The sequence below is a fragment of the Pseudorca crassidens genome, chromosome 16 (assembly GCF_039906515.1).
Source record: "Pseudorca crassidens isolate mPseCra1 chromosome 16, mPseCra1.hap1, whole genome shotgun sequence".
In the NCBI taxonomy this organism is placed as follows: Eukaryota; Metazoa; Chordata; class Mammalia; order Artiodactyla; family Delphinidae; genus Pseudorca; species Pseudorca crassidens.
Genome location: NC_090311.1, coordinates 388,201 through 410,218, shown reverse-complemented (window position 1 = coordinate 410,218; position 22,018 = coordinate 388,201). Strand labels below are relative to the sequence as shown.

The 22,018-nt window shown below is 57.3% G+C and overlaps 2 protein-coding genes and 2 pseudogenes across 7 annotated transcripts in view; 1 reads left to right on the top strand and 3 right to left on the bottom strand.

Moving 5' to 3' along the window:
- Positions 1–5,607, top strand: part of MTG1 (mitochondrial ribosome associated GTPase 1) — a 32,370-nt gene extending 26,763 nt beyond the window's left edge. For all 6 annotated transcript variants that reach the window (XM_067708942.1, XM_067708941.1, XM_067708938.1 and 3 more), the window contains 4 exons: positions 165–261; positions 564–645; positions 4,788–4,900; positions 5,139–5,607. In XM_067708942.1, coding sequence (XP_067565043.1) covers positions 165–261; positions 564–645; positions 4,788–4,900; positions 5,139–5,272 — 426 coding nt within the window. In that variant the 3' untranslated portion in view covers positions 5,273–5,607. The remainder of the gene's footprint in view (positions 1–164; positions 262–563; positions 646–4,787; positions 4,901–5,138) is intronic.
- Positions 5,608–8,096: 2,489 nt separating this feature from the next.
- SPRN (shadow of prion protein) lies at positions 8,097–9,747 on the bottom strand. The gene is made up of 2 exons (XM_067708944.1): positions 9,525–9,747; positions 8,097–8,700 (listed from the first exon to the last, which is right to left on the bottom strand). The coding sequence occupies exon 2, from the start codon at positions 8,682–8,684 to the stop codon at positions 8,238–8,240; it is 447 nt and encodes a 148-aa protein (XP_067565045.1). The 5' UTR covers positions 8,685–8,700; positions 9,525–9,747; the 3' UTR covers positions 8,097–8,237.
- Positions 9,748–13,728: 3,981 nt separating this feature from the next.
- LOC137208360 (ganglioside GM2 activator-like) lies at positions 13,729–14,398 on the bottom strand (annotated as a pseudogene).
- Positions 14,399–15,039: 641 nt separating this feature from the next.
- Positions 15,040–21,747, bottom strand: LOC137208573 (olfactory receptor 6B9-like; annotated as a pseudogene).
- Between the last annotated feature and the right edge of the window lie 271 nt (positions 21,748–22,018).

The following is a 22,018-nucleotide window of genomic DNA, read 5'->3' as shown; positions in this document are numbered from 1 at the left end:
GCGGGAGTGGCATCCTGTGGGGTAGCTGAGAGCTGGTGGCAGTGACGACACTGGCGGGCAGGCTCTGGGGCCTCCTCAAGCCTGTGGGGCCCAGCAGAGGGCCTGGCGGGAGGGGCTGCTTGAGGCTGCTCGAGCGGCTGGCCGACTGCCCTCTGTGCCCACAGGTGTGTGAGCGGCCGCTGATGTTCCTGCTGGACACCCCTGGGGTGCTGGCTCCCCGGATCCAAAGCGTGGAGACAGGCCTGAAGCTGGCCTTGTGTGGTGAGCCAGCCCCCCACAATAGGCCCCCAGGCCCCCAGGCTGGGCGCCTCGTGCCAGCCTTGGCCTGGCTGCCATAGAGATGTCCAGAGCTGTGGTGCAGGACGTCTCGGGCAGCGTGTGTGGTCCTGGCTCACAGGTGACACACTCTGCACCCTCTGACCCCACCAGTCCTCCTGGCCTGCCCTGGAGGGGCGCCCTCCTCCTGTTTAACAGGTGGGGCGGGCCTGGTGGGGGCAGGTCAGGCCACGGCTTGGCCTCCTCAGCGGCACGTGTGTGCGCTCACCCTTGCTGCCTGTTCCCAGGAACCGTGCTGGACCACCTGGTGGGCGAGGAGACCCTGGCTGACTACCTTCTCTACACCCTCAACAGGCGCCAGCTCTTGGGGTGAGTGTGGGAAGGCGGGCCCTTCCTCTCCCATCCCAGACAAACGTGACTGAAAAAACAGAACCGTTAAAGTACTGTAGATAGATAGCGTGCAGTCCTTTGAAGTGTACAGTTTAATAGACGTGTGAAAGCGTTCCACAGTCCAGAAAACCCCCCCAGTTCTTATGCTGCTTTGTAGCCCCTCCTTCCCGCCCCTTCCTGCCCCATCTGCTTCCCATCACCTAGAATCTCACGAGTGGAGCCACATGGTGCGGACTCCCTGCTCAGCCCCGTCGTCTCGGGATTCATCCGTGTTCTAACACTGGTCACCACTGGGAGGTTTCATTGTGCAGACATCTGGTTGGTTCGTTCTCGCTGCTGAGGACGGTGTGAGCGCCGGTGTCCCGTGGGGCCCCAGAGCTGTCCTTTATCACAGGGGTCCCCAACCCCCAGGGGACCCGGTACCGGTCTGTGGCCTGTTAGGAACCGGGCCGCACAGCGGGCGATGAGCGGCGCGTGAGCGAGTGAAGCTTCCTCTGCCGCTCCCCGTCGCTCCCTGTCGCTCGCGTTACCGCCTGAGCCACCCCATCTCCCCCCAACCCCGTCCGTGGAAAAACTCTCTTCCACGAAACCGGTCCCTGGTGCCAAAAAGGTTGGGGACCGCTGCTTTATCACCTTGAGGACATCAGGCACAGGTAATTGACTGTCCCCAAAGAAGCAGCTTTTGGTTTCATTGACTTTCTGTGTTCTCTTTCTTCCTGGTTGCTGTTGGTTGATTGCTGTTCGGTCCCTGTTCCTTCCTTGTTTCCGTGTTCCTGACTCTCTTCCTGTTTGTGCTGCCCGTGGGGAGACGGGCTCTCCCACCACCGCCTGGGCTGCTCTCTTCCCCGCTGTCCTGGCAGCAGCTGCTTCATGAGTTTCCAGGCTCCGTTGTCGGGGGTGGAAAGCGTCAGGAGGTCATTGGGTTCTTCTGGTGGTTTGAGGACGTGACCCCCTTTATCCTTCGAGAGTCTCTGTGTGCTCATCTTTCCTGTCGCGTTGCTTTGAGCTTGTGCGTCTTTACTTTTAAAATGTGTTTATCGGCTGCTTGTAGTTGGGCCTTGCTTTGTACGCAGTCTGACCGTTTCTGCTTTTATTTTGGGTAGCCCATTTCCATCTGATGTGGTCACTGACGTTAGGTTTCCATCTGTCATCTTGCCATCTGTCCCAGCTATTCTTTGTTCTTTTTTCCTCTCTCTCTCTGGCCTGTTTTATGATTCCCCTTTGTCAGCTTGTTACCTGTAGCTTTGGAGGAGGTAGCTTTAGGGTTTGTAGAACACTTTTCGGGGGTGTTAATGCCGAGTGTGGTATGAGGGCCCTTCCGCTCTCCTCACCCTCACCTCTGGGCCGGTCTCGTCACACCTTTTGCTTTTATGTAGCAGACGTGCTGCCGAGCTTTGTTTATGCACAGATGTAAGTGGAGGCTCGATCTCGGCAGTTTCCTCTGAGCCTCGCCAGTCACGGCTCCTTGTCTGTGTGTGGACCCGCCCTCCCTCTGGGGCCATCTTCCTGCCCGAGGGTTTCCTGTGACGCTCACAGTGACGCAGGTTGCTGTTTGTCCGAAGATGTGCTCATTTCACCTTAGTTTTTGAAGGGCGTTTGCCCTGCGTGTAGATTCTAGATGGACGGATTTCCTCAGTCCCGCAGAGCGGCTGTTGTTTCTGATGAGAAGTCTGTCTGTCTGTCTTTGTTCTCTGTATTCATGGCCCTCTGGCTGCTGTTAAGATTTCTCTTTATCAAGTTTTTGAGCAATTTATGGCGCTGGGCCTTCATGTGGTTTTCTGCATGTTTCTTGTGCTTTTAGTTCCTCGGACTCTCGCATCTGTGGTTGTGTAGTTTGTATCACATTCGGATGATCTCTGGCCATTCTTCCTCTCTCCCAGGACTCCACCACCCAGGCACTGGCCGCGGGTGCCGCCGGCTCAGCAGTGCTGGCTCTCCAGTCCCCTCACCCTCTCTTCTGCAGATCTGACCTGCTTTAATCCCGAGTGTGTGTTTCACAGTGCTTGCCTCCCAGGACTCCACTACCCAGGCACTGGCCGCGGTGCCGCCGGCTCAGCAGTGCTGGCTCTCCAGTCCCCTCACCCTCTCTTCTGCAGATCTGACCTGCTTTAATCCCGAGTGTGTGTTTTCACAGTGCTTGCCTCCCAGGACTCCACTACCCAGGCACTGGCCGCGGTGCCGCCGGCTCAGCAGTGCTGGCTCTCCAGTCCCCTCACCCTCTCTTCTGCAGATCTGACCTGCTTTAATCCCGAGTGTGTGTTTTCACAGTGCTTGCCTCCCAGGACTCCACTACCCAGGCACTGGCCGCGGTGCCGCCGGCTCAGCAGTGCTGGCTCTCCAGTCCCCTCACCCTCTCTTCTGCAGATCTGACCTGCTTTAATCCCGAGTATGTGTTTTCACAGTGCTCTCCTCTAGATACTGGGTTTGGATCATTTTTTGTTTACTATCTTCTGCGTGTTTTCTTAACTTTGTAACCACGGGAACGCAGTTCTAATAACTGATTCAACGTCTGGGAATTCTACCATCTGGGGCAGTTTCAGGTAATTGGTTTTCTCCTTGTAATGGCTCTGTTTTCCTGCTGTGTGTGCCTGACAGCTTTTGACGGGGGGCAGGCACGTGAATCGGACCTTTCTGGTGACAGGTGTCTTTATATTCCTGTTCTGGGACCGTTATTTGGAAACACTTTGGTCCTTTTGGACCTTCCTCTTACAGTTTGTCAGGTGGGCCTGGAACAATTCCCAGGGCGTCCCGCCCCCTCCCCAGCCTGTGGATCTTGGGTTCCGTCTGTCCCGGCTGCTCCCCTCCTGCCTCTTGGGTGGCTCTTCCTGGCCTCTGGCCTTGGGAAACTTGCTCTGCTGACCATCTGAGGGTGGCTGTCTGCCAGTTTCCCGAGCCCTCTCCCTGGGCAGCTCTGCCCTGTCTGACTCGCCTGCAGCCGGCAGCTGCCCTGGTCCCCAGCGCCGTCTCTCCGCTCCGGGCTCCCCGGGGCCCCTCCCTGCACTCCTCCTTCCCATGGCTACACTCTTTGTGGCCTGATGTCTGGGCCTTGAAAACCATTGTTGTGTGAAGTTTTGGTTGTTTCTTCCTTTTTTGTTATTCCAGGTGGCGAGTAGACCCAGTCCCTGTTAGCCCATTTGCATGGAAGTGGGATTTGACATATGTGGGTTTTTTTGGGTTTTGGTTTTTTTTGGCTGCATGTGGCTAAGCGTGTGGGATCTTGGTTCCCCAGTCAGGGATTGAACCCGTGCCCCCTGCACTGGAAGCACGGAGTCTTAACCACTGGACCGCCAGGGAAGTCCTGGAAGTAGAATTTGAAATGTCACGTTTTGCTTGATGTTCGAGGCATTCAGTTTGGACCTCCGCTGTCCTCGGTGTTTCTGGGAAGCGTGACAGCCGACTCCCTGCGGGTGGCAGGTCTTGGGCGTGTGTGGGTGGGAGTCTTCCTTGCCTTCGATCTCTTGGGGACAGAGGGGCCTGCGCAGCTGCTGCTCTGGGAAGTTTGATTTTGGACGCGCATTCCTCGGGGTTGTCGTTCCGAGACCGGCTCCGATGCTCACGTGGGGTCCAGGCGCGAGGCCTGAGGCCCGTCCGGCCTCCCCCACTCTGCAGCTGCAGTTCACATTGCAGTCCTGCCTGCCCAGCGGGCGGTGAGGGGGAGGGGCCAGCACAGGTGCTGGTCCAGGGGTCCTGGCCCCGGGGCTCAGGGAGGCACGTGTCCGTGGAAGACGCTGGTCTCCTTTGGCCTCTCAGCCTCTGATGTGCCGCACCCATCCCGTGCTGGCTCTTCCCCCCAGGCCCAGAGCACCAGTCAGTGGGGAATACCACCGTCCATCTCCGGCCAGCCGCCTAGAGGCACCAAGGCAGCCTCGGCAGCAAACTGAGTGTGTGCCAGTGGCCGGGCTGCCATCGTGGGAGGCCAGCTCAGGGCCAGGGGATGACACCGCTGGGAGCAGCAGCCTTTCTGACCGCCGCCCCAGGACCCCGGTGGGGGAGGGGGTCTCGGGCAGCTGGTCGTGGCCACGCGGAAGGCAGGTGTCGGTGAGGCCCCCAGGTCCGCGTGGCGGTCACCCGCACCCACGAGGGGTCATTGGTGGAGCTGCTGACCATCGCCCTGTGTGCAGGTACGTGCAGCACTATGGCCTGGGTGAGGCCTGCGACGACATCGCCAGTGTGCTAAAGCGTGTGGCCGTGAAGCTGAGGAAGACCCAGAAGGTGAAGGTGCTGACGGGCACTGGTGAGACCTGGTGGCCCCAGGCTGGGCTCGGGGGGCGGAGCTTCTGGGGGAGGGGCTCTCGGTCTGGGCTGGGGCTGGGGCAGGGTGTGTGGGGCGGCCCCACCCTCTTCCTGTGGCTTCTGGAGGCTCCGGCTTCCCAAATGTGCAAGGCAGGCGCCCACCTGAACGGGCCTGAGGTGGGTGGGCTAGAGCTCCTGAGTGGGGCTCCGTCCTTACTGGGCCCTCCTGCTTTCCCCAGGTGACGTCAACGTTGTCCAGCCCAACTACCCTGCGGCCGCCCGAGACTTCCTGCGGGCCTTCCGCAGCGGGGTGCTGGGCCCCGTGATGCTGGACCGGGACCTCCTGCAGGGCCCCCCTGCGGCGGAGCCCTGACTAGTCCAGCAGGAGGGCCTCGCGGCTCCACGGCCAGGGGTGGGCACCCGGGAGTCCCCTGTCCACAGGCTCCTTGCTGGTCACTGTATACTCCCCGGTCTCTGCTCTAGGAAGGAGGCCATGCCCTCCTGCTGCACAGCCCAGCCCCTGGTTACAGGGGACTGAGCCTGGGTGTGGACATCAGGGCAGTGGACGTCCCTGGGTTCCTGGCGGGGGGAGGAAACTCACTCATGTTCAGTATCTCCTGAATATTCTCTTGAGGAGAAGCTGGTGTTTTCTCAGAAGGAGTTGAAAGTGTAATCTGTAATTTTAAAATTAAAAGGCCTGTCTCTGTGGTTGGCCCTTTCGTTGTGCACCTGTGCAGCCCCTTGGGCCCCTCACCAAGGAAAAGCGGAACGTGAACCACTTAGTACCCAAGGCTCTTGTGTAAGAATCCCGACACGGAGTCCTGGGTCCTGCAATAAGAAACAGTCTCATTGGCAACAGAGTGTTTATTCCACTACTAAAACGTGCACACACACACGGACAAGAGGTCCCAAGTAGCCGTGGCAGAACCCAAGGACCACCTGTCCCCTCGGTGGCCGGGGCCGCTCTGCTCACAGCCCAGCTACACACAGGCCGGTGTGGTCAGCGGAGACCCTAGGCCTCCCCACCGCCTGCCAGCACCTTCCAGCTAATGAGACAGCAGGACTTCTTCCCGGAGGCGGTGCTCAGCATTGCTGTGGTCGCACCTGAAGGGGTGCAGGAACATGACCACCAGCTTGCATTCTGGAGAGGCCGGAGGGGGGAAGGGGTGGGGATTGGGTAGGCTGCACCTGGTCAGCAGCCCCGGCCCTTCCTGTAGGCGCCCCTCTAGGTCCTGCCGCCCCGTGTGGCTGCCCCACACCCAGCGCACCTGCCAAGTCTCCTGAGACACCCACCGGCCTCCTGCCGGACCCTGACCCGTAGGGGTGGGAAGCATTCAGAGACTCGCAACTGTGCCAGACGCCAGATGCCGCTGGAGTCGGGCTGGTGTGTGGAAAAGCTTGACGAGTGTGCTGGCGGCTCACGCTGCAGAGGCACGTGAAGGTCTGGGCCAGCCACAGTCCAGGTCCGGGTGGGTCTCTGAGGCTGAGCACAGCCTGGCCGGGCCCATCAGGGAGAACTGAGTCAACCGAGGGGCCGCCCTGATGGGTCCCCCTGTTCAAGATTTTAAAACGGTCACGCTGCCTCTGAGGCCCCAGCCAGGGCTTGGCCACGACCTGTTGGTCCTTGGGAGCGTCGAGCTTGGTTCGGGAGGACAGAGCGCATCTGGGCGCCGCACCCAAGAATGCTGGCAGTGTGGACACAGGAGGCTGCAGGGAGCTGCGTCCTGCAGCGGAGCGCCTGGGTCTTCGGAGGAAAGTGCTTGGTCCAGGTCCCGCGGATAATCTGGAGACCTTCAGTGTAACCAGAGCCGAGTGCCAGCTGTGAGAGAGCAGAGGTGGCACGGCTCCTGGGAGATGCTGGTCTTGGCACTGGCGTCCATCAGCTGAGTCCAAAGGCCCTGCAGCCCAGGGGCAGGCGAGGGCAGATTCTGGAGGCAGCCCTGCCGGGGAGGCTCCTGCTGAGCACAGGAGAGCCTGAGCCGGAAGCCAGACCCCGGAGCCGTCCTTCTGAGGGACAAGAGGCTATTCAAGCCACAGGACATGTGAAAGAGCTGGGGCCCCAGGCTGAGCTCACGGCCAGTGGACCAGGCTGGCGGCTTGAGGGAAAGGCACCTGAGAGGTGAAGGGCTGGCCTTCCGCACGGGTGTTGAGTGCCAGCCGCAAACCCTTGTCAGGACGCGCCCTGTGGTTTCTTCAGAGGCCGCTCTGGCCTCGCTCTGACAGCCCTCGGGGTGTGGAGGAAGCTCAGCTTCTGGGCTTTCTTCTGCTGGACAGGTGCCCTCACATCTGGTGGCACTTGCTGGGCACTGGGCCCTGCCTTGTGGCCATGCCGGCCGTGGGTCTGACTGGAGCCCCGGCCCCTCCGGTCCACCTCGCCCTCAGCTTCCGAGGGGCTGCCTGCCACAGCTGCCGTCCCCGAGTACAGGCGGGGCTCTTATCCTGGAACGTGGACCTGGAGCTCAGAGCAAATGGAAAACTCTTGAAGTTTAAACAGATTTTCTTTTTCTTCCAAAATAGGTCCAAGAAGAGCTGTTTCAAGTCAGAGCAAAGTGGCTTTAAGGGAGCCCCTGGCGACGGGTCTCGCAAAGCGTCTGCCCGTGGGGGGACACGGGCACGGGCCCTGGGCCCAAGGGCAGGGGCAAGGCGTGGGCAGTTCCTGTGGGCGAGGGTATCCTGGGAGCCGTCTGGAGAACCACGGGGCCACGTCTGGGCTCACTAATCCACAGATGTGGCCCCCTTCCTTTCTGGAAGGCAGCACACTACAGCCTGCGAGGGAAACCTCTCCTCTCCCCCAAATCCTCAAGTCCTTGGGCCCACTGGGGCTGTTTCTGGGGGGGATGCCACCACGTCCTCAGGGGTGTGGCCGAACCAGCCCAGCCTGAGGGCCCACCTCTCTGCCTGGTGGTCAGCACCGTCCACACCTCTCAAGTGTCCAGGTGGGGTCAGGGGAGCTAGAGTGGCCTGAACAGCTTGTAGAGTGGTGGGCAGCTGGCCAGGATGGTGCAGGAACCTCAGGACACCTGCCTTTCTGGCTGGGGGGGGTACCCTAACCTCCAAGTGGCAGGCAGGGCATCCTGGAGCTGAGGGGCCACTGGTCCCCTGGTAGGGTGGGAGGTGCGGAGGCTGGGGAGGGGATCGGGCAGGAGGGGGAACAGGAGGTGCCTCTGGGTCATAGGAGGAGAGGCTGCTGGACTGTCGGGAGTTGGCCACGCAGCTCCTCTGGGCTCAGAGGCCTTGGGCAGTGGAGGCAAGGGGCGCTCAGTGCTGGGCAGCCTCTGTGGTGGCTCGCGGGGCAGGCGCGGGCTGGGGGCAGATCTGGCCCCCGAGCCCAGCCCGGCCTAGGTCCGCAGCAGCCCCAGGGCGCCCAGGGCACCGCCCAGCAGCAGGCAGAGGTGAGGGTCGCCCATGGGCCCCGCGCCCGAAGTCCACGCCCGGTAGCTGTAGACGCTTCGGTTCGTTCCGTTGCCGCCGGGTGCGCCGTCCTCGTCGTCGTCTGGGCCATGCTCCCCGGGCCCCGCGGCCCTCCTCCAGCTCGAGCCCGCCGCCAGGCCCGCGGCTGCCCCCGCCGCTGCCCCCGCCGCCGCTCCCGCGGCCACGCGCAGCGAGGAGCCGGCGTAGCGGGGCGCAGGCCTCACGCGCACCCTCGAGGCCCCGCGCGCGCCCCCGCGCAGCCCGCCCCGGGCGCTGCCGCGAGCGCCGCCACGGCCGCCCTTGGCCGCGCCGCTGTCGCAGAGGAAGGTGGCCGCTAGCAGCAGAGCCCAGCACGCGGCGGCAGTCCAGTTCATCTTCGTGGAGCAAAACCTGCGGGAGGATGGAGGAAGGGACCTCAGCTTCTGCGAGGCCCAGGGCGCCCGGGGCCTGGGGACAGGGGCTCAGCATTTGGTGGTACATGGGGCCCCAGCACCTTGGAGCACTACCGGACCAGGCTGGCGTGGGCTAAGAGGAGGAGGTTGTAATGCCTGAGGATTAGGGACTCAGGCTTGGGGAGGGCGTGGGCTCTTGTTCAGTAACTGGGAAGGGGCAGCAGGGGGTGAGAGGGTTCAGCACCTGCGGGTTATTCTGTGCTTGGGGGGGTGGTGGTGGAGTAGGGGCAAAGAATGGGCGGTGGTGAGCACCCTCCGGTGGGCGGGGGGCGCTCAGGCCTGGGGAGGGGGCCCCGTATTCTGGGCTGCTCTGGAAGGACCGACTCCGGTCTCCAGGGCTCGGCAGGACCAGAGGCCACCCTGGGGTCTCAGGGACCGAGGGTCCCCAAGGAACCAGATCGGGGTCTGGAGAAGGGACCAACGGTGAGACTCGACCCGGCCCTCCCACCCCTTCCGGGGCTGCGCGGGGCCAGAGCCGGTTCGGGCCTCGCGGGCTCGTCACCCTGTGCGGACCCCGCCCCAACGCCGCAGGCCCGGGCCCAGCTTAGGGTCGCCTCCCGCCCGCTTCTGCCTCGCGCTCCCCCCCCCCGCCCCCACCGCCTGGCTCAGCTGCTGGGCCGGGGGACCGGGATGCGACCACCTGCCGGAGGCTCCACCCTCCGCCCGGGCCCTGTCGGCCCCTCGCTGCGTCTTCATTTCTAGCCCGGCGGGCGCCAGCCCCAGCCTCCCGGTGCGCGCCCACATTCCGCCGCCCGGCCTTACCAGCCACGGGCCTCGCTCGGAACCGCGGCGGCCGCTCCAGGGACCGCTGCCGAGCGGGAAGGACGGAGCTGCGGCGGAGACTGCACGGAGCGCCGAGCGCCGACCGCCAAAGCGCCGACCGCGGAGCCTGGCTTTTGCGTGAGGCATCCGCCCTAGGCTTGGGGGTGGGCAGACGCGGAGGCGCATCCCCCGGGAGACGGAAGGGAGGAGATAAAGGCAGGCGCTCCGAGGCGCAGCACCCCGTCCTAGCGGCCCCCCCCGCACCCCCCCCCCCGGGTCCTGTCTCTCGACAGGACCCTCTGCCCCGCTGTCTTCAGCACCCGGTGCGCACACCGCCACCTTCCCACAGTCCATCCCACTCCACCCGCCCCAAACCCTAACCTCTCCCACCCCACCCTCTCCCGTTCCTCATTTCCATCCTTCCCGGGGTGGGTGTGTCCCAGACACAGGGACCAAAGAATGCGACGTCGGACCCTGAGCTCCTGACCGCGGTGCACAGAGAGGGGAGGACGGCTCTCCAGGGCCCCATGGTGTCCGAGTCCCAGAGCAGCACCCCCTCGTGGGCCCCCCTCCTCCCGCCCTTTAGTGCCCACTGTTCAGGCTCCTCCGGGGGTCCTCAGGTAGCCCCGCCACCGGTAACCCGACTGCTCAAGCCAGCGGGCCTCCCCGGTCCCGGCCGGATTGGACTCTGGGGCCACGTCTGAAATGGTGCTGTCTTGCTTCCCAAGGCTGGTTTGTCCTCTGGAATCTCTTCCCCTCCACCCACTGACTCTAGGCCTTCACCCCAGCCACTCCACCTGGGGACACCAGGCCCTCTTGATGGTGTCAGAGGTGGGCACAGGGACCTCCTGAACTTCAGAGGGTTGTTATGTGATTCGATCTCTCAGCTTCCATCAGACCCTCGTGGTCCCTGGAGGCTCAGCACCGCTGCTCCACACGTTCTCCTGGGCAATCTCAGGGCCTGTGGGTTTCAAATGCCACCTGGGCCAGAGGGGCAGCGGCCAAGTAGAGAGCCTCCCGCCCAGCCTCAGGGACTGGGCTGCTGTGGTGATGGATGGCGGGAGGGGTAGGGACAGAAATGGGGGTTCGTCCAAGGTTTGCATTCTCTGGTTGAGCCCCCCCCACCCCCGGTCCCACGCACAGAACGGCCCCCAGCGTGTTGCTCACCCCAAGGAAACAAGGGCGTTTCTCTGACGGTATCAGGAAGCACCTGGAAGCCCCGGCGCGGTGTGGGGCCTGCTGGGGACAGCTGCCGCTTTGGCCTCTCAGCGTCCTTTCCCTGTTCTGGTCAAAGCATCCTTGTGTGTGCCCTGGGGAGCCAGCCCTCTCTTACGTTCGGCCCATGGGGGTCTGACTGTGACTGCCCCCTCCCCTGGTCTTGTGAGGGGATGTGGCATGCCCTGTGGCTCTTCCTGGCCACGTGGACCTGCTTCCCAGTGTAAGGCCCCTGGCCGTGGTCTGAGCTGCTGAGAGAGGCCGCTCTCCTTCCGCGGGAGGCTGTGCCTGGAGCCGTTGCATGCGAGGACCTGTCACCCTCGTGGAGCCTTCACATGGAGCCCGAGGGCAGGTGAGTCGGGCCCTGTGCCCCCTCGACCTCCCGGGTCAGGCAGCGCCACAGCTGACGCCGTGGACCTTCTCTGGATGAGTGCTTTCCGTCACCTGCACTTAGAGGGTCCCCAGCCCGATGGCCCGTCCCTGCCCCCTCATTCTCAAGGGTCCTGCCGAGCACAGGGAGCTTCCAGGTAGCCTTCCCACTGCTTTGCTTTAAAGTGTGAACAGCAAACAGCGTTTATCAGGCATCCAAAGACAGAAAGTCTGCAACACAACAGAGAAAGGCCAAGGTAAAGAAATGGGGTGAAAAAAAAGGCTCAAGAAGTTTGAGGAATTAGAAGAAAACCTAAGAAACAAACAAAAAATATTCCAACTCATAGGCTCAGAAAAGCTGGGGGGATACTATTTATATAAGAACAGGATGCTGTGACAAAGGTCGCGGCTAAGAACGAACCTCTGAGAAACAACCAGGAGAATTGAATTATAAAGGTAAGGAAATTTCTCTGCATGAGCAGCAAACGATAGCAAATATGAGAGAAAGGGCACGGTTTTGGGCTCTGAGTCTGACAGATAGTTGTTCGGAGGAGAGAGAAGAACCAAGGGCACCACGTAGGAGGAGCCACGGGCTGAGGCTTAATTAACCCTTTTCGAGACCCTAAACCTTTTCTCTTAAAATATGTAAGGGAAGCACAGAAAAAAATTTAGACTATTTTATGTTTAAATATCAACATGAAAAACCTAAATAAAATGTTAGCCACTGAGCCCAAGAGTACATCGGAAGCAGGTCGCACCACTCAGGTCCAGGTGCTTTCAACATCGTCAAGTATGCGGACGTGCTTCACTCACTGCTGCACCAAGGGAGAAGAACGCTCATGATTTTCTCAGAAGGAGAATACAAAGCATTTCATTTCTTAATTTTTTGTTTGTTTGTTTTTTGGGGCGTTTTTTGCATGTGAAAATGTATTACTATCGTGCCGTCACCATCAAGACTTACGATATTGGTCCTTTCTTCTAACCTTTGCGTTAAGGCCAAAAGAGAGACATTGGCTACTTTGACAACCTACAAGACGACTCCAGGAATGTCACCAACAGCATGACCTTTGCGACCAAATCCAGCAACCAGAACTTCATCATTTTCCTCCGTAAAGTTCAAACAACCATCACTGGGTGCAAAGGCTGGGACTTGGGGGCCATCCTTCATTAACTGAAGCCTGACACACTTCCCTACGGCAGAATTTGGCTGTTTGGCTCCAACCCCTACTGTTCTGAGCACAGTTCCCTTTGCGTGAGAAGCGCCTCCGTAAGGGCTGGCCCTCTGGGCTCTGCTTTCTTGTACCGTTTATCAGGCCACTTCTGGTCTTGTCAGTGGCTACGGAGCTTCCTGGCAGGATGAAGACATGCCGTGGGCCTGAGCAGAAGAGAGCCATTTCTTAATTTTTAGATGTTATTTTTGAAATTGAAATGCACACGACATGTAACATGTTGTAAATGTAACGTGTCCAACATGTTGGTTTGGTGCATTTGCATGTTGTCATACGATCGCCATTGTCAAGCGTTTGATTTCCATCAACACTCACTGGTGGGGACACATGCCAAGAAAACTAGTCGTTGAAATGAATTTTTTAACCCGATTAAGGCTGTATTTCAAAAAATCCCTCAGCAGACATCATACTTAGTGGAGAGCCTTTAAATGTGTTCCCTTAAAAAATAGAACAAGAAAAGCTTCCTACTCTCACCACTTCTGTCGATCAGAGTAAAGTCCGGCCTGAGACCAGGAGACAGCCATGCACTGGAGAAGCCACAGGCTCTGCAGTTCGACTGCTTACCACCCCCCGCAGCTGGGGAGCCAACGACCAGGCAGAGCTGACGAAGCCTGCATCCTCCTGTGGTGCTTACTGGCTAGAGCTAGACAGCAGCTGTCCCTACGGACCGGATGTGCCCTTTCCAGCTCACCCCAGTCCCCTCATCCCTGATTATACCCCCAGCTCGAGACTGGGCAGCAGCTGCCTCGGATCGGTTATGTTATACGAAGGAAAGGATGGAAGATGTGCCCGGAAACAATGTGATGTTCTGCGTGGTCCACTGATGTCTTGCGCTTTGCCCTGAAGGCACCTGAGTTCGCAGACATCTTAAACACATAGAGCATTCTCAGATATCTCTCCCATCACATGCCGTGCCTCTCCAGGATACACTGTGCCCCACTGTTAGCTGGGCCAGTCTAGAAAAGAACACTAAATCATAGAAGTTAATGGAGGAGCAGACTGAGATCGACTCCTTCAGACCCTTCATTGTGAGAGGGGCTGGGAGTAAAATGAAAACTGTTAGTACTCTCCCTCTGCTTTTAGGTCGGTGCCACACACCCAAAATCAGTGAGAGAAGCCACAAAGGCACTTCAGGAGGCCAAGACTGGGTCAGTCTGAACAGGGGGCCACAGGACACGTTAGCCCCCTTCCTTGACTGTTTAGTTCTTAGAGAGAAAGCCACGGGGGTGAGGAGGAAAATGCAGGGGCCAGCCCAGTAGACGCCCTGCGCTGTCAAAACCCACCAGGCTCATCCTCGCTTCGGTTAGGGCTGCTGGCCCGCGCCTACCGGTTTTGTAGGTGGCATAAAATGACTTGCAGCGGGGGTGTCATCATTGCAGAAAGGACAGAGAGTAGAATCTGGCCTTGGCCAACGTAGGACAGAGGGAGAGGATGCCTTCCTCACACCCCTTCATTCTGCCGCGACAAGTGCCACCTTACTTGCCCTTTAGGGAGGCGGAGACTCTGACACAGCCCAGACGCTTCCCGTTGCTCAGGATGATCTCCGACGGGTAGTTCCCGCTGCTGAGCCAGCTGGGCAACTGCAGGGCAGGCAGGAAGAAGTTAGACTTGGGCAGTGAGTAGGTGCCTTCTTTGAAGGGACAGTGACAGGGAAGCCCACAGGTGTGCAGGGGTTCTGGACAGGGATTCTCAAGGGGAGTTAACACTTCAAGCACACTACGGAAGTTCTCGTAGGCGCAGCTACCAAGTTGCTCCACGCCTGGGACTTTGACCCAAAAGCCAGCCACTTCGTTCTCCGGAGCTAATACCACTTTCAGAGCATCTTTGAGGCCCACAGTGGTCCTGACCGCAGCATTGATGGTCACGTTCCTGGGAATGACAATGGGGTCAGGTTCCACAGGCAGGCTGTTGACCACCGCAGGGTGCTTCCCCTCATCGCAGTTACCCCAGGAAACGCCACCGAGCCTGGAGAGCCTTCGAGAGGATGTGTGCAGGAGCTGCTGGGCCGGCGAGAAGCAAGCCCAGGGAGATGGGGAATGGGGCCTGCATCAGGGCGTTCATCACAGAGGGTGGGTCCTCACCGGGTTAACTACAAGTTCTGTGGAGGTGACAACGCCTTTAAATGCCTGCCCGTATTGGTTATGCAAAGCTGTGCGTTCCAACATACACGCACTTCTGAAACCAAAAGGAGAGGAAGGAAGAATAAGGCAGATGCAGTGTTTAAGGAGGTAATGGCTGATAACTTTCCAAGGCTGATGAGAGAAAGCAAGTCTCGAATTCTAGAAGCGTGACAAACTCCATGCATGATAACTACACACGCACACACACACACAAGCATACCCTGGACACCAAACACAACAAGAAGATCTTGAAAGCTTCCAGGCGTGGGGGAAAGCCAGAGATTGACCAGGTCACAGGTGGTCGGGGGAGTGAAGGTGGAGGGGGACCTTCCCGGGAGCTCGGAGTGAGCTCGTCCTGGGCTGAGGAGCTGTCCCCTGATCGGGTGCTGAAGCTCCCTGTGAGAGGCAGCTGGAGCCTTCGGAGTTTCGGCAGCTCCCACTGTGCTCCCGTCTCAGGGTGAGGGGGGAAGAGAGGAGCTTGCTGGCTGCACTGGGAGAGAGCCATGGCCTGCCTGGTGTGGGCTGGTGGCTGTGAGCAGATGCCGGGGGACGGATTTGAAGTTCCTCCCCCTGCAGCTGGTGCTAGGAGGGGCCAGGGGCCTGGTGGGGTTTGGCCAGGGCCTCGCTGATGTCGTGGTTCGGCAGGCAGTAGATGTTGGGGTTGAGCCGTGGGGTCACAACCAAGTAGACCCTGAACACCAGCTTGTTGAAGTCGAAGGAGCTGACGGCGTGAGGCCAGGTGTGTGTGAAGATGGTGGTGGTGTAGAAGATGGCCACCAGCGCCAGGTGGGAAGCACAGGTGGAGAAGGCCTTGTGGTGGCCGGAGCCTCCTGGAATGCTCAGCACTGTGGCCACGATGTGGGCATAGGAGACCACGGTCACTGGCAGGAAGGTCGTGAGCACAGCCAGGGCTGCCACGAAGTCCAGCACTTCGATGGTGATGGTGCCGGAGCAGCAGAGCCGCAGCAGGGGTGAGATGTCACAGAAGAAGTGGTTGAGGACGTTGGGGCCACAGAGCCTGAGGCCGGAGGTGAGAGCCATGGACACAAAGGAGACCAGGAAGCCACCCAGCCAGGCGCTGAGGGCTAGACTCAGCAGAGCCTCGAGTCCGTGATGGCCGGCTAGCGCAGCAGGCGACAGATGGCCAGGAACCGGTCACAGGCCATGGTGGCCAGGAGGAAGCACTCAGGGGAGCCAAGGCAGAGGAAGAGGAGCAGCTGGTGAGGCAGCCTGAGAAGGAGACGGTCCTCGCCGAGGCCAGGAGGGCAGCCCGCAGCTTGGGGACAGTGACCGAGGTGTAGAGGGTCTCCAGCACCGACAGGTTGGCCCAGAAGTAGGACACGGGTGTGTGCAGTGGCTGGCTGGCTCTGATGGTCATCACGATGGCCAGGTTCTCCAGGACAGTCACCATGTAGATCGTGAAGAATGACCCGAGCAGTGGCCCCTGAAGGTGGCACAGCCCAGGGAAGCCCAGCAGGATGACATCTGTCACCAAGGTCTCAGTGGAGTTGGTGGAGTTTCTCATAGCCCTCCCTGGCAGGGGGGTCACTTCTGAGTACCCTGGACAGCAGAAAGATGCAGGTGTGATGTGTGCTGGGCAGGGGGCCGGGCCGTGAGAGCTGCATGGGGCACTGTAACCCTTCTCAAAGCCGCTGCAGCACTGACCCCCTCTCAGCCCAGCACGCACCTCGCCCTGAGCTAACACCTGGCAAGGGGGCCTCGGTGCCTGCACACCGCTGCGCGCAGATACACCTCTTACCTCCACACTCATGTGGGTGCTCTCAGGTGCGTACTGTTCCCTGTCCCAGCACCAGGTACACGGACAGGCATGGGAGTGCGTGTGCCTGTGCACACACACACACACACACTCACACACAGGTGCACTCCTGCACACACCCCCAGGTACATGCACACACACTCACACACAGGTGTATGTGTACACATAGCAGGAGAGAAGACCCATTCTGCCTGCCTGGTGTGCCGTCTTAGGCTGTGTGTCTGGGCACTTCCCTGGCCTCCTCCACGTGGGCCCTCAGGGACTGCTGCTCTGTGCTGCTCTCTGGCCAGGGCCCCTCAGGCCTCAGGAAGGACACCACTTCCATCAGATGGCCAGCCGGCTCTCCAGGGGTGAGCAAAACCTGGGCCAGGGGTTTGCAGGGCTGGGGGTGTGTGGGGAGGGGTGTGGGGGAGGGGGTTTGGGGGGAGGGGGTGGGAGGGTTGATCCCCACTTTTGGTGTCCCCACATGGCTCTCCGTGAACCGACCTGAGGTCTTTATCCTGTGTTTTCTGAGCATCAAAGTGGCCTTTGGGGGATGGTGGAATCGGTCCACTCAGAGCCTTTCAGGGGCCTCGCAGTTTGGGACTTTCGTGCCAGGACGCCCAGGAGTTGGGTGTCTGACGGATGGGCGAGTGGCAGGGAGGTGGGCGGGCTTGGGCGGAGCCGGGCAGTGCTCCCCGCTGGTGGGTGAGGGGCTCCTGGGGCCTCAGCTCCTCTTCAACCCCTCCCCCGCTCTGCGAGGTTGGGGTCTGTCCAGCAGGACCGGGGGTGCGCTGGAGGGGGAGGGTGATTCCCGCCGGCAAGTGTACTTCTTGGGCGACCCTCAGCCGGTTCCTTCTACATTGACCTTCCCTGGGCCGGGGCTGAGCTGGTGGCTGCTCCTGGCTCACCTCGAAGGGGCTTGGAGACCCCCACTGATGGCGCCCAGTGCCCAGCCCCCTGGGAAGGGGCTGCAGGAGGGCTCAGAGCTGGTGGGGGGTGCAGAGGGGACTGAGGACTGTGTCCCAGTCCCTGGCGATGTGAGACCCGTCGGCGATGCGGCAGAAGAGGCTGGGCCTGAGAAGGGGCTGCAGAACCGGGGTTGGTGGGCCAGCTTGGACATGGGACATCAGGGCTGGGGGCTCCAGGAGCCCGTGCCCTGCTGTCTATGCCGTGCAACTTGGTGGCAGGTGTTGGGGGCACCCAGAAGGTGCTGCCCTCGTAGCACCCCCAGACCCTTTGCCTCAAGACCAAGGTCACTGCCAACCTACCCCACCCCTCCCCTCGCAGAAGGTCTCCAGGGAGGGTCTAGGGGAAGTGCCGCATCTCATTGGGTCCTGCTGCCTCAGGGCCCAGGTGGCTTTTCTGGGGCTCATTAGAGGCTTTGCCCCCCCCACCCCCCAGCCCTGTCTTCTGGAGGATGATAATTGGCATTCTCACCAGCGGGACTCAGAGCAATTTGCAGGGTCCACGGAGGGACTGTGAGGGGGGAATATGATGTAAGGGGTGGGACAAATAGAGCCCGGCCTGTCACCTGCCCTCCAGGTGTCCTGGCCCTGGTGACGCCTGAGACTGGCTCCCAGCCTGAGGTCCAAAGGGGAGGGGCTGCTACCCTATAGCAATCGTTTTATTTCCTCTCCATGCAGAGCATTTATTTATTCGTTGGTATAAAATAAGGTAAGGGACTCTTGTAAACCGGCTCTCCACTCAAGACCTACACAGTGGCTAATAAGTGACCTTAGTTCCTCCCCTCTGCCACCCCTCCTTCCCTCTCAGAGGGACCACTCACGGGGGTTCCCCTGCTGCCTAAAGCATTTTAATTATAGATAACACATTGCTTAGTTTTGCTCGTACTCAAACGTCATAACAAAGGGTATCATGCTACATGCTGTCTTCTGGGTCTTGCTTTTTTTGTTGCGAAGATTCTCACTCTTCGTGGCAGCTGTGCTGCGCTCATTCTGACGCCTGCGCAGTAACATTCTATCGTGTCTGCCTCGCGATCTGTGCATTTGCTCTTTGTGCGCAGCTCCTGAGTGCGGGGCGCCAGGGTTTCTCTTGCAGCCGCCCCTATGAATGGGGGTGCTGGGGCTGAACTTCACATGCAGCTGCAAGGAAATGCCAAGTTCTTTCCTCAAAGTGGCTGTAGGGATTACACTCCTACCATTGAACTACATCCTCTACAACAGATGGTGTTGGTGGATTTCCTAATATTTGCCAATTTGGAGGCTAAAAATAGCATCTCACTGTGAATCGTCTTTCGCTGCTTCTCTTGCTATGGTTAGTGTCAGTGAGTGTTTCTGCTTCTGTGAGATGCCTGTGTGTGTGAGTGTGTGTGTGTGTGTGTCTTTTGCCCATTTCTCTCCATGGTGCCACCTTTTACTTATTGATTTGCAGGAGTTCTCTTTATATCCTTTTCTAAATTTCTTTATTGAGGTGTAATTTACACAGTGAAGTGCACAGACCTTAAGTGTTAAGTTTGATGAGTTTTGACGAATGCACACACGCATGGAACCCGCACCTCATCAAGATACCCCAGAAGCATGCTCCTTCCCAGTCAACCCTTAATCCCCCACTTCGAGGCAGCCACTGTTCTGATTCTTTTCTTCATAGATTAATTCTGTTTCTTTCTAGAATGTAAGAGAAACGGAACCACCCAATATCCCCTCTTTTGTCTCTGGCTTCTGTCAGCATGTTTTTGAGGCATGTCCAGGGTGTCTGTGCCCGTTCCATTATATAGATAGAGCATGGTTGTCTGGAAGAGTGTTATTTAATTTCCAAATATTTGGAAATTTTCTGGAGATATTTCTCCAGATATTTTAATTTCATTGTAATCAGAGCACCTCCTTTGCATAATTTTGCATCTTTTAGAGTTTGAGATTTATTTAATGCTCTAGAATATGGGCCTGTATTGGGAAGTGATCTGTGTTCATGGATCTATTTCTGGATCCTGTTCGGTTCCATTTGTCCCTCAGCTCGTCCTCTCTGACGCCGCACTGCCTCAATTACGGCAGCTTTACAGGCTTGAAGCAGCTGGTGCGAGCGCTCTGACTGTTCTCGTTCTTCAAAGTAGCTTTGGCTCTTTTAGTTCCTTAGCTTTTCCATAAATTTTAGATTCAGCTACTTGATTTCTATAAAAAAATTCTGTTGTAATTTTTATTGGAATTGCATTGAATCTAGATCAGTTTGGGGAGAATTAACATCTTTACAATATTGAATCTTCCAATACATGAACATGGTCTATCTCTTCATTTTTTGGTTCATCTTTGATTCACTTCATTAGTGTTTTTTAATTTTTACCATGTTTTGCAAATGTCTTTCCCCAGGTTATAGCTTTTCTCAGTTCCTTTAAGATGTCTTTTGATGAACAGAGTTCTTAATTTTTCAGTTATTTTAGAACAGTTTTAGATTTGCAGAAAAGTTGCAAATTTAGTACAGACAGTTCCCGTATACCCCATACCCAATTTCCCCTAATGCTAATATCTTACATTAGTGTGGGGTATGTTTGTTACAATTCATGAACCAATATTGATACATTATTACCAACTAAAGTCCATACTTTAGTTGGATTTCCTTAGTTTTTACCCAATGTTCTTTTCCTGTCCCAGGGTCCCGTCCAGAACACCACTTTACATTCAGTTGTCATGCTTCCTTAGGTTCCTCTTGGCTGTGAGCTTCTCATACTTTTCTCTTTTTTTGACAGTTTTGAGGAGTTTGGGTTATCTCTTTTATAGGATGTCCCCAAATTAGGGTTTGTCTCATGTTTTTCTCATGATTAGACTGGGGTTAAGGATCTTTGGGGGGAAGACTACAGAGATAAAGTGTCCTTCTCATCATGTCGTATCAGAGGTCCATAGAGGTCCATACTGTCAACAAGGATCGTCAGTGCTGGTGCTGACCTTGATCACCTGGCTGAGGCCGTGTGTCATCTCTCCTGTCAGGTTACCCACCAGCCTTCCACACTGTCCTCTCTGGAAGGAGATGATTACATCAGCCCACACTTAAGGAGTGTGGGGGCGGGGGGCGGTCACGCTCTCCCTCCTTGAGAAAGGAATATAGACCTAAATCACTTGCAGTTCTTTTGCATGGAAGATTGTCTTTTCTCCTCATTTCTTTATTTATCCAATCAGTCCTTTATATCAGTACAGACTCATGGATTTTATTTCATACTTTGGGTTATAACCTGATGCTATTCTAATTATTTTGTTGCTCGAACCATCCCAGCTTTTGTCACTGGGAGCTCTCAGATGATTCCTGGGCCCCTTGGACACGCCCCATCATTTTGGCTTTTCTTTTGAATACTTACTTTCTGGTGCTGAGATGCCCCAGGCTCATCCTGCACGTTTCCTGCTATACCTGGAATCAGCCATTTTCCCAAGGAGCCCTGGTACCTTTTATTATACGATGATATTAGAAACCAACCTCTGGGGACTTCCCTGGTGGTCCAGTGGTTAGCACTCCGAGCTTCCACTGCAGGGGGCACAGGTTCGATCCCTGGTCAGGGAATTAAGATCTCTTGTGCCACGAGGCATGGCCAAAAAAAAAAAGAAAGCAACCTCTGGGTGCCAGCAGTGCCTGTCGCTACTAGGATACTGTTATCTCTAGGCCCCCCTGCCTGACGGAGCAAGGAGACCTGTGTGCACAGTAACCTGTGTGCACACACTTCCACACGTACTTCTGTATGTAACACCTGTATCTGTGCTAAGCCAAACAGGAGACCTTGCTGATGTCTCCAGCTCTGATCCGTCACCACATGGACCATTCCATCCTCCGTGCTGTGCTTATCTGTAGATGTCCACTCCGACAGTGAAACCCCTGGCTCCCACTGCCCATCATCCATTAACTTAATTGTCCAATTCCAGTTACATTCCAATTACATGCAAAGTGGTGGTAGAATTGTTAACCTGTACTCTGTTAGGAAAAGTCTTTGTCAACTAGAGCACAGTGCTGTGTAGTTTCTCCTGCCATTGGTCTTACAGACTCCACTCATTTCCACGGTTACTTAGACTAGCACCTTTACACCCCACGTCCTGCAGTGAGGTTTTTCTTGCATTCCTTATACAGTTCAATTGTTTGCCACCTTCTGCATTCCATCTAGAGTCCCCGAGCCTCCTAAATGATTTTTTTTAAAGTTTATATACATTGAAGTTCACGTTTTGTACAGTAGAGTTCTGTGGGTTTTAACAAGTATCAATATCATGTATCCACCATTACACTATCACAGAAGAGTTTCGCTGCCTTAAAATCCTCTGAACCTCACCTGTTAAACCCTCTCTCCTCCCCCTGGCCCTTTGGCACTTACTGACCTTTACTGTCTCCACAGCTTTGCCTTTTCCAGAATGTTATAAAATTGGACTCACACGGTGTGTAGCCTCTTCAGACTGGTGTCGTTCAGTTAGCAATGTACCTTTAAGATTCAGCCATGTCTTTTCGTGGCTCGATCGCTCGTTCCTTTTTAGTGCTAAATGACATTCCACTGGATGGAATTAGCACTAAGTGGACCACTGTTTATTATTTGCTCACCTATTGAAGGGCATCTTGGTTGCTCCCAGTTTTGGGTGGTTATGGGTAAAGCTGCTGTAAACACTGGCATGCGGGTTTTTTCGTGGGCATAAATTTTCAGATCAGTTGGGCAAATACCTAGGAGTGTGACCGCTAGATCACATGGCAAGACTACATTTAGCTGTTAGGAAGCTGCCTAACTATCTTCCACAGTGGCTTTTTCATTTGCTTTCCCGCCAGCAACGAAGCAGAGTCCTTTTGCTCCACATCCTTGCCAGCATTGTGCATTGTCAGGCTTTTGGATTC